This window comes from Budorcas taxicolor, chromosome 2, assembly GCF_023091745.1.
Source record: "Budorcas taxicolor isolate Tak-1 chromosome 2, Takin1.1, whole genome shotgun sequence".
Taxonomy (NCBI): Eukaryota; Metazoa; Chordata; class Mammalia; order Artiodactyla; family Bovidae; genus Budorcas; species Budorcas taxicolor.
Window position 1 is genome coordinate 156,721,191 of NC_068911.1, and position 12,196 is coordinate 156,733,386.

At 44.7% G+C, this 12,196-nt stretch overlaps 1 protein-coding gene across 1 annotated transcript in view; it reads right to left on the bottom strand.

Moving 5' to 3' along the window:
* SERPINE2 (serpin family E member 2) overlaps positions 1-12,196 on the bottom strand; it is a 68,020-nt gene that overhangs the window by 10,917 nt on the left and 44,907 nt on the right. The window contains exon 4 of the mRNA XM_052664043.1: positions 9,060-9,257. Coding sequence (XP_052520003.1) covers positions 9,060-9,257 — 198 coding nt within the window. The remainder of the gene's footprint in view (positions 1-9,059; positions 9,258-12,196) is intronic.

Here is a 12,196-nt window from a genome sequence, read left to right on the forward strand (position 1 = left end):
TGTAGAATACAGTGCTTTGTAAGAAGTTGACCTTTATCAGATGGATGAAGGGATGAATGTGAGCTGCCTAAGCATGATTCTTTTGGTGGAGTGTCTGTGTGTGTGAAGAGGAATTGTCGGGGTGTGGGGGTGTAGTAAACAGCTTCCCCTGTTTAGAGTCCACTCTGTGCCAGGCCCACATCTACTATGCAAACACATTTAGAATCTACAGCACCTCACAAAGTAGATTTAAGCAGTTCTATTTATAGCTGTGAAAGTGAAAGTGTTAGTCACCCAGTCATGTCCAACTTTGCAACCGCATGGACTGTAGCCAGCCAGGTTCCTCTGCCCATGGGATTCTCCAGGTAAGAATACTGGAGTGGGCTGCCATTCTCTTCTCCAGGGAATCTTCCCAACTAAGGGATCTAACCTGGGTCTTCTGCATCACAGGCGGATTCTTTACTGTCTGAGCCAGCAGGGAAGCATTTTGTAGCTGAGGAGGCTACAATTAGAGACACTAACTAACTTGTCAAGCAGGGACACATGGCTGAGAAGTGGAGCAGAGCTCCCTAATGACTCAGTATGTCTAAACCCAAAGGTGCTCCTCCTTTACTCCCACTCCCTACTCATTCTTCATCCATTCTGGGAACCACCATGAGCGCTTTCTGATAGTTTACGGTGCCCGTGATCACTAATAAAGACCCAGCAATGACTTAAACCAGCACTTCTCACAAAGTCATCTAGAGAACACACAGCCTGCAAGACACCTGGTAGACAAAATGAATTCCACATCTCAGGAAGCTCCGGACACTTGATTCTTCTTGCACATTCATAATACACAACAGTCCGAGAAAGGCTCTGAGAGGTCCCGAAGAAAACTGTTTAACTCTAGTTATTCCCAGGTTTCCCAAATTTATTTGATCTTAGAATCCTTTTATCCCACGTGAAGGGGCTTCCCTAGTGGCTCCGTGGTAAAGATTCTGCCTGCCGATGAAGAAGACAATTCCTGGGTTCAATTCCTGGGTCTGGAAGACTCTGGAGAATGAAATGGCTGCCCACTCCAGTACCCTTGCCTGGAGAATCCCATGGACAGAGGAGCCTGGTGGGCTACAGTCCATGGGGTCATAAAGAACTGGACATGACTTAGTGACTACATAACAACAACAATCCCATGTGAAACATTCAAAACATTTAGCAACTAAGCAGTACAACCGAGGATCGCCCATCAGAGTCAGCACAAGTGCAGTCACGGCGGGTGTTGGGGAGAAGCCCAGGGTGCAGGTGTGGGGCCCAGAGGGGCCATGAGCATCCCAGGAAAAGAGCCTTCCACAGAGCATGCCTGAGCATCCCAAGAAACCTTTACATTAGCCATGCAATGGGAGACCTGTAAGAATTAACTACGTGAATGGAAAACCAGCATTTCTAGATTATGTGGAATTCTGAAATGTTTTCTTGAACACTTCCAACTTTAGAAGAAGACCTCAGTGATCCTGGTGAGGTTCCTTAACCTCTGTGTGCCTCCTGGTTTGGAGAACAGAGAGATCAGGAATATAAAAAGTGTGAAAAAGCGTAACCAACAAGATCCTACTGTAATAGCACAGGGCACTCTGCTCAATGTTAAGTGGCAGCCTGGAGGGGGGACTTGGGGGAGAGCGGATACATGTAAATGTATGGTCGAGTTCCTTTGCTGTCCACCTGAAACTATCCCAACATTGTTAATCAGCTATACTGTAATATAAAATAAGAAGTGTGTAGCCCACAGGATCATTGTGAGGATGAATTTAGAAGCCATACACAAGGTACTCAGTGGGATTTCCCTGGTGGCTTAGTGATAAAGAACCCACCTGCCAATGCAGGAGACGTGGGTTTGATCTCTGGCTTGGGAAGATCCCCCAGAGGAGGAAATGGCAACTCATTCCAGTATTCTTCCCTGGGAAAAATCCCATGGACAGAAAAGCCTGGCGGGCTATACAGTCCATGGAGTCGCAGAGTTGGACACAACTTAGTGATTAAACAACAAGGTTCCCAGCAAGGCCCGGACATGGTGGGTGCTCAGTGAATGCTGGCCCCCTCTTCCTCCTCCTCTGAATGACCAGGAAGGACAAAACATTTAAGAATGAGAGAAAAGAGCAAGTGAGTTTCTCTCATGATCTTCACTTGACTGTTCTTTGGGGATGACCTTTGGTAATCACTGCATCTGAGACAAGGAACTTCAGTAAGCCTTTTCTCCAGACAGGGATTGGGAGGGAGGTCCTGATGAAGGGAGAGACTGCAAACTTTGATATGTAGTGAAGTGAAGTGAAAGTCGCTCAGTCGTGTCCGATTCTCTGCGACCCCATGAACTATACAGTCCACGGAATTCTCCAGGCCAGAATACTGGAGAGGGTAGCCTTTCCCTTCTCCAGGTGATCTTCCCAACCCAGGGGTTGAACCCAGGTCTCCCACATTGCAGGCGGATGCTTCACCAGCTGAGCCACCAGGGAAGCCCAAGAACACTGGAGTGGGTAGCCTATCCCTTCTCCAGCGGATCTTCCCGACCCAGGAATCAAACCAGGGTCTCCTGCATTGCAGGCAGATTCTTTATCAACTGAGATATTGGGGATGTAAGAAACACTTTTAGCTGTGTCTGTGTGTGTGTGAGTCGCTCAGTCGTATCTGACTCTTTGTGACTCTATAGACTGTAGTTTGCCAGGATCCTCAGTCCATGGCATTCTCTAGGAAAGAATACTGGAGTGGGTAGTCATTCCCTTCTCCGGGAGATCTTCCCAATGCAGGGATTGAACCTGGGTCTGCTGCATTGCGGGCAGATTCCTTACTGTATGAGCCACCAGTAATATGACGAAATGGTGAGGCTCTTAGAATACATAACACTGCAGCAGGACACGGCAGGCTGTCCCTGAGGAAGAAGCACGCGAGCAACTCGTGGGTCACTTGGTGTCCCCTGTTCCCATCATATGCCTCTGCCTGTGGAACTGCCCAGGCACCTGGGGTGCTGGTCTCAGCTCAGGACACGTGGACCTCACTCTTACCCAGGTTCTGTCTCAGGCTGCCTGAGAATCCAAGATGAGATTCTGTGTCTTTCCCCTGCATCATAAAATAGTCTCAGCAGAAAATGAAAATGATGGGAAAGAAAAACAACAACAAACCACTTCCTAATAAACCTTTTAATTCTCAGAGAAAACATTAGGTTCCTATGATGGTAGAGCTCATTTTTGGAAACTCTGAAATCTGGGAAGTTGCTAATAAAGGACGGCTCCGTAGCATGAAATAAGGACCTGGAGGTGTTCATTAACCACTTCTAGAAGTGTTTTCTGTTCTGGTGAGAATCAAGGTCATGAAAAATGAAGTTATGAGCTGGAGTGTGTTCCAGGTGGGGCGAGAGCTGCTACTTCTACCAGGGAATCCAGCCTCGGGGGGACACATCGTTAACTGATCAGTAAGGTGAATAATGGCTAATCAATTTGCATCTAGTTGCTCAAATCTGCCTGATGTTCCATTTCTCCCCAGCCCCACTTCTCATCACAGGAGCAGATGACAAACGTCAGCTAGGATGACTCCATACACAGCCCCCTTCCACGCTTATCTTTGCTCGTGGAAAGTGAAAGTCAAAGTGTTAGTTGCTCAGTAGTGTCTGACTCTTTGCAACCCCAGGGACTGCAGCCCACCAGGCTCCTTAGTCCACAGAATTCTCCAGGATATAATCCTGGAGTGGGTAGCCATTCCCTTCTTGGATCTTCCTGACCCAGGTATCAATCTCAGGTCTCCTGCACTGCAGGCAGATTCTTTATCATCTGAGCCACCAGGGTGAAAAAACACTTTTCCTCTCCGTCCACCGAATCATGGAAGTACTGCTTTCATAGCATGGTTGTACAGAGGGCAAAGGTTAAAGACACGGTTATCTGGAGTCAGAGGACCTGGATTCAAACCCTGGCTCCAACACACTAGCTCTGGGACTTGGGCAAGTTCCTGAACTCCAAGTCTCAGTTTCTCTATATGTAAAATGGGATGATAGTACCCACTTTACAGAGCTGTTGTGAAAATTAAATGAGATAACTCATGCCTAGAGCTCAGCCTACAGTCGCTACACACAGAAAAAAGCCTTCATCTATGGGTGTGAGCAGCTTTGTAAGATACTTTACTTCCTGAGCGTCAGAATCAATCCATCAGGAGAAACCACACCTGCTTCAGAGGGGCACAGCTCCTGGGTGGAATGAACCAGGTGAGGAAGCGGCATCTAGGGATTTTGTGTCAAAGCAGAGAGCCTGTTGCCATCCCAGACCTCTTTCTGCCCCAGGCCCTCCATCCTTTAACATCTGGGAAGCAGACTGAGGGTTCTCCAGTGAGGAGAATTCCTGGAGTATATAGAGATGTGAATGGAGTAGCCCCATTCATTCTAAAAAGACGGGAAAGGGTGAGAGAGGGAAAAATCAGTTTTTTCTCTTAGATGAATGAAAGTGAAAATGTTAGTTGCTCGGTTGTGTCTGACTCTTTGTGACCCCATGGACTATAGCCTGCCAGGCTTCTCTGTCCATGGGATTCTCCAGGCAAGAATACTGGAGCAGGTTGCCAATTCCTTCTCTAGCGCATCTTTCCAACCCAGGGATCAAACCCGCATCTCCTGTATTCCCTACATTGCAGGTGGATTCTTCACTGCTGAGCCACTAGAGAAGCCATCTTAGATGAATGGCGATCCACAAAATCTTTTAATGAACAGGCAAAGACTCAAACATTGAAAATACGGAGAAGATTTAGAACTTTCTGTAGGTGGTACTTTGCGGATGGTCTGGTTTTTCTGGAAAGCCCTATAAAGTACTCTGATTCCTACTTTAAGTCCTATAATGGAGGAGATAACCACGGTTCTTAGTGTTAAGAACCCTTCTCAGCCTGTAAAAAAGGAGAGAGAATATTTTAAATATTCAGTATCAGGAAAGCCTTGTAGATGAAAGTCCCTCTAATTACTTCAACTACAAGCAGCTTTGTGGATTTCGGGGTTCTTAAGGAACTGTTCAGGCTATTCTTAAATAGAAATCGAAATATATATTTGAGAAAAAGAAGCACACGTTGATCCACTGTACATGGTAGTCTACAATCAGGCTGCAATGGAAAGGGAGTCTGGGGAGAGTTGATGGAGACGGAGATGTGGTTTGAGCAACTGGGTTGAGTACTGGTGCCATTTGTTGGGTGAAGGAACACTGTGGGGAGAAGCAGACGGTGAGGGCAATAGTGTGTCTACCTGCGGGACTAGAACTTGGTAGACAAACTAAGCGGACATGTAATACGGACACACGGGCATGAGCTGTAAGCTCAGAGGAGAGTGGAAGCTGGAAACATACTGTGTATTCACAGAACACATGCGCACATATTCATATACATGGATGTCTGGGTCTCTTAGGTCTAAATTCATAGCAATAAAAATAAAAAAGTTGTTAACAATGTTGACTCAGCAATTCCTATCCAAGGAAATTACTTTTATTCATTTATTCATGTGGCCATGCTGCATGGTTTGTGGGATCTTAGTTCCCTGACCAGGAATCAAACCCAGGGCCCTGGCAGTGGAAGCGCAGCGTCCTAACCACTGAACCACCGGGGAACTCCCAAGGAAATTATCTCTAGCAGTTCCAACACAAACATCTAAAGATTCATGTACAAGAATGCTCATTCTAGTGTTGTTACAGGAGAAAAGTAAACGGCCATCCAGAGGATACTATGATATGCGGAATGCTATGTAGCTGATAAAAGGATCAAGCAGATCCAAAGAAGTGACATAAAGTTTTCCAAGGGAGATTGTCTAAGAAAACAGATTACCGAATAGAAATTATAGTGTAATCCCATGTATGCAAAAAGTTGCACAGACATTTTATATACCCACAGGAAAAGTCTCAAATGATACACCAAGCACTTAATAGGAGTTTTTATACTGGAAAGGGGATTATAGGGGAATATTTTTTTTCTACCTTATATACTGTTATGTTTGAAGATTCTGCAATGAGTGTGAAATATACTTCCACTAATTTTAAGGCTTTTTTTTAATGGAAAAATTTCTGCCCTCAAAGTACTCACAGTTTATGGAACTTCAGTCAGAAGGGTTTTCCCCTCTTATTTCCATTCTCTTCCTTACTGTTTTACTAAGTGAATCCTCTCAGAGACCTTGAGATCTCGGGTGAAAAGTCAGGAAGGCTGATAAATGGGTAAATGGAAGAGCAATGTTCCAGCAAAGTGATCAAGGATGGCTCAGGTTGGCTGAGGCCCACAAGAAGCTGGGCAGCAGGCACTAGAGGCCATGTGAGTGACCAGCTGCCAGGACAGCCTGCCCCCCAACCCTGGCTGGTCATGTGGGTCAGACAGTGATGAGACAGGCAGAAAATGGGTGACCTGCTGGGCGGTCCACTGTCATGAAAACAAAGGCCTGCCTGCGGCCACCATGGACTACTGGGCTTTCTTCACAAGACAAACTGGCCCCCTCTTTCCATGAAAAGCTGCCTTGCCAGCCAAAGGGGGAAACCTAGGAACAGACAATGCCACTGGACTCTGCTGCATGGTCCATGGAAGGCCCTGGGTTCCAACCCCAGGTGCAGAAAGTGGGGCAGGAAAGACGGCCCCAGGCCACCTGCAGTGTTGACTTGGGACCACGGGGACTTTCACAGTCTGCTCTGAATTCAGCACAGGTGAGTCAGGGTCCAACAGTTAACAGGCAGGACACCAAACAGGGGCAATTAAGTTTCATGGAGGGACCATTTATGAAGCAAGGGGAGAACACAGAGGAGTCATAGGATGGTCCCCTGGGCCACAAACCTGAGCGCCACTACCAGCCCTAGGCGGTAGTGGAGGGGCTGGTGGCCCAGAGACAAAGGGCCCTTGGACAGGTCCTGACAGCGGGAGACCTTGCCTGGAGAGATGAGGTGCCCCGGTGATGCAGGGAGAGCGCTGGGGTGCCAATGCCTGACCCAGCTCTTCCCCTTTACTCCACCGCCTGCTGGTTCACCCCATCTGCCAACCAACAGGAAACCCAGGGGCAAGGAAATCCACTGATGCGGCCTCCTGGGGGCTCAGGAGGGGACGAGCGAGAACATGAATCAGAGAAGGCGGGGAAGAGATCCCCCACACTGTGGACCATAAGAACGCATTTGTCTCACTTTCTGTAAAGCGCACACATATTCTTAGATAAATTAGTTCTTAATTGAGAAGCCACCTGGAGATATAACTCCCTCCCAGGAACATCCTATATGTTCAAGAAATTCCTATGAATACAAACATTTTCATCTTCATGGGAATGTCTACAGAAGACTTGCATTTGAATCTTTCCTGACTTACTCATTATTTTTCAGCAACAGAAATATACAGTGAGGCCCTCTCCAATTTGGTTTATTAGAATGTACAAATACTGATCTAAAACAAAATAGCCTTTCTTCAGACAGGAGCTGGAGGCAATGCTAGTGTTCCAAAGATGTCTTCCTAGGAAACATAACCTCCAAGTGATTTATGGACAAAATAAGCCTTCTATTTTAAAATTTTTATTTATTTCCTTTTTTTTGGCCATGCTGTGTAGCTTGTGGGATCTTAGTTCTCTGACCAGGGATTGAACCCATGAGAGTGTGGAGACCTAACCCCTGGACTGCCAGGGAATTCCCAAGAGACTTTTACTCTCCTCAGTTTCTTTGCATGACATCTTTCTGTAGGACTTTTAAGTACATATTATCTTTAAAAAAATGTATTGAGTGAGCAGCAAAATACCACCTGGAAGCTTAATAAATGACAAAGGGGAAGAAAAGTGACTTTGTTTATTGTATCCCTCCCATGAGTCATTCCTTAATTTAAAGAATTAGGCAGTTAGACATATGAAGAGACGTGTTGATCTAATACATACTGTCTATGCAAACAGAGTACTTGGGACCCACATGTCCACATTGGAGACATGAAGGCTAATTTATAAATGAAAAGGGAGCTTAACTGGACCACGAGTATTTCAATGAAAGCAGGTTTATAAAATAACCGCCAGCCTTAGTTCTCTGTGGTAATGAGGCAGAAATGGGTCATTTTGCCCCCTTGACTATAAAACTGACATATGCTCATTTAAAAAATTTTCAAACTCAAAGAAAAAATAATCATTTTAAATACTACCACTTAACATTTTATTGAACATCCTCCAAGACATGACTGTATGAATATATAGCAAGTATTTTACATAAACGAGATGAAACAGCATCTGCTGTTCTGTAACTTGTTTTCTGAAATCAACCACATATTATATAACTTTCTACTTACATAAATCTAATTGTCATGTGTGTTCCACTACATGCACGTGTATAGCTTCTATTTGTTTGCCAGTGTGTGGTTATCGTCAGATTATAAATCCCTTGGTGTGACACTGTTGGGGCATCGCTTCTAGAAAGTCAGTCAGACCACAGCCCCCCTAACCCCACAGCACTCAAGGGCACCCATATCCCCCCACACCAGAGTCATGACTGGGTTGGCCTTGTCAACCTTTGCAATTTTTGCTAATCTGATCAGTGGAAAAGAAATCTAATTTTTACTTTCATTTTTAATTTGGTAATGTAAGATGGCTAATGATGAGTTGACAATGCATTCATATGTTTACTGTCCATTTATACTTCTTATGTCCTAAATTGCCCTTTTATCTTTAAATTTCAACCTAAAAGGGATGCATGTGTTACATACTAATACATGTTGCTGTTTAGTCGCTAAGTGGTGTCCCACACTTTCACGACCCCACGGACTGTAGCCCACCAGTCTCCTCTGTCCATGGGATTTCCAGGCAAGAATACTGGAAGGGGTCGCCACTTCCTTCTCCAGGGGACGTTCCTGACCCTGGGATCAAACCCACGCCTCCTGCAGTGGCAGGCGGATTCTTTACCACTGAGCCACCAGGAAAGCCCATAGTATATAACCTTTGTAAATAATGCCAAGACTTACCATGAGCTTTTAAAAAAATCCTGCCCTCCCCTCCCCTGTGCTTTTTAAAAACTAAAAAGGCAGACTGCCCCTGAACTTAGTGATAGCACTCGAGGGCCTTTTCACGGCTGGCACATTCTAGAACACAGCCTCACCCGGCGTGAACTTACCGCAGCGGAACACAGAGAGCTGGGCCAGCATGGGCACTTGGTAGGACTTCCCGTCAGCTGCCACAAACGTGCGCTTCTTGGTGTTCTCAGGCAGAAACCGTGATCGCCACAAACCCTTAAAATACACTGCGTTGACCAGGACCAGTCTGGTGAGGGCACCATTGAGAAGATCTGGGGATAGCAGATTGTCGATCATACCTGTGCAGGCAGAGAACAGACACGGAGGACACTTGGGACCGGCCATCCATTAGCGGGCAAAGGCAGCTGAGGGATTGGGGGAATGAAAAAATTTAACAAGTTTTAAGATTCAAAGATTTTTAAAAGACCTTTCACAATATCCTCTTGTCCTTCTAATTGTTTTCCTCACTAAAAATTAAAAGCTGAAAAATTAAAAATCAGTGAACTAGAAAATACTTCAGAGACCCTCTATTTAGAGTCACCACACTTTTCATCAAGAAATTCTTTTAAAGTTGTAGGATATAACAGCAACGTACTAAAAATCTGTATCTCTTTCTGTACACTCACAATGACCAATTAAAAAATAAAATGAGAACAAACCCACTTATAATAGCATCAAAAATAATCAAAGGAATATATCTGATAAAAGCACAGGACAAGAACACTGAAAAAAATTATTTTAGAACTAATACCCTATAAGCTCCCTGTTTTAAGACATTTTACTTATCCGCATAAGCTATACTCATTAATTCATTTCTGTGTTTGATAATAACTGACACGTATGGCTGCCATGGAGGGCTTTTGGTTGGTACAAGATAAACTGGTGTCATGTTGATTTATTTTAACTCTTGGGTTGATTTAATCCCAGTTAAAAATAAAGGAACATTTCAGCCTATCCAATGTTATCAAAGCTAAACGCTTAATTTCTCTTAAGATTTTAGGAATGTGGAGCATTAGTTTGGAATCCCTGGTTATTACAAAGCTACTTAAAGAAGAGGTGGGACTAAAATCGGTATCTATATTGATGGGCCAGGGATCCGTCTAGGCTCATATTACAGAGAATATAAAGAACCAGGGTCTGTCTGTACGGAAGAACTATTTGTTAAGAGCTCTTCACAAGACATCGGGATGGTCCAGCTTGTTTGTGCTGGAGTGGTTTCAGGATGCTCTTGTGAATGCATGAAGATCCCCCTCAAGTGCTATCTCTGCCTAAAGCTTTGGATTTTCATTTAGGTTCCTTTTGCTTGGCTTTTAAAGATTCAACTGTGTATTGGTGTGTGTGTGCACCTGTGTATGTGTGTATATCTGTCTCTGTGAGTGTGTACAGGTTTAAGAGAGATCACTAATACCAAAACTATTAAAAATGAGTTCACTGTAGCTTTTAATCCAAAAAGTACCTAATATAAATGCCTGTTACAATACATTAAATGGTGGGAATAAAACCAACAGCTTCTGAAGAAGCAAGACAATCTAATTCAGCAGAGAGAGCTTTAAGTCCTTTTAAATGAAGCTCAAGAAGACTCAGATGGACAATAAACAGATGTTTATGTGAGTCATGGTAAAGAAGCACACCAGCATGGATATACCCTGACCCGCAGGGTTCTCAGTAAGTCAGTGTCATCACTGCTCTTTACTTACACCAGGGGGCGCCAATGCCCCCTTACAGCAGGATCTGTAAGGAGAGCACAAGCGCTATAAATAGCCATCTTTCAATGCAAGGGGCCTCTGTGAACACTGGATCCCGTGGGAAGGAAGTGAGAATTCTGTGCTCCAGTGAGTCAGTTTCCCAATAGCTGTGTGTTGCCTTCGCTGGGACCATTATCCATCCAGTCCGACTCCTACATACCTTTGAGATACAGCTCAATGGTCCCCTCTTATAACTCTTGTCTGACCCTCCTCCCATCTCCCAAGAGTTTCCATAAAACCCAGGGCTCAGCACTGTCGTTACCCTGCAGCATTTTATTCTAGCCAAATGTAACATCTGTCTCCCTCAACTAAACTGTGAGCTGCACAAGAACAAGCACCCCATCATTGATTATTGAAAAATCACATCTAAGACTCTACGTTCACTCTTCTGTCGGTGCACACCAACAGTCTGAAGCAACCTCTTCTGCCCTTTTTCCTGAGACAGATAAAGCCTCTTACTGCCACCAGGTTTAGGCTAGCTCAGCGGTAAAGAATCCGCCTGCCAATGCAGGAGACACAGGTTCAATCCCTGGGTCAGGAAGTTCCCCTGGAGAAGGAAATGGCAACCCACTCCAGTATTCTTGCCTAGCAAATCCCAGGGAAAAAGGAGCCTAGTGGGCTACAGTCCGTGGGGGTCACAAAAGGGTCAGATACAACCTAGCAACTAAACAAGAACACTGCTACTGGTAGAACTAAGATATAATAAGGAAGCACAAAGAAATAAGAAAAAAATGCATGGTTTAGAGGCAAGGAGGGAGCTGCCATCAATAATTGTCACGAACATGCATCCATCATCTATCCACCCATCCATCTATCCATGCATTTGTTCTTTGATGCCTGCTTACCATGTGCCAGGAACTCTTATAGGTAAGAAAACAAAACAAAAATAAATCCTGCCCCTCAAAAAGCTATAGATTAGAGAGAGGTGGAGGCTGACATAAGTGACTTAGAAATACAATTGTAATAAATAGCCTGCAGTGAAAGTACTTAAGGATGTGAAGGCAAGTAAGAGGGGGATCCGATCTGGTCAGCGAGATCAGGGATGGGTGGGCTCCTTGAGGAAATATTATTTGAGCCTATAACTGTAAAAATAGTTCACATTCACCAAACATTATTTCCAAAGTGTCAACCACTCTGTTAAATGCCTTATGAGTATTATTCACATTCCCATCACAGCCTTAATGTTATTATAAGAATTCTAATAGGTACCGCTGTCTTTTTTTTTCTTTCCTTCAGTTTTTCTTTTTTTGGCTGCACCATGAGGCTGGAAAGATCTTAGTTCCCCCATTGGGCATCAAACCCGTGCCCTTGGCAGGGAAAGCATTAAGTCCCAATCACTGGACCTCAGGAAAGTTCCGGTTCCGCTATTATATCATCTCCCCATTTTACAGAGGAGGATGCTGAGGCGCGGGGAGTTTAAGTAACCAGGCTGATGTTACATGGCCAGTAGGTGGCAGAACTGATATTCAAACTACTTACTGCTTGTAAGGGCT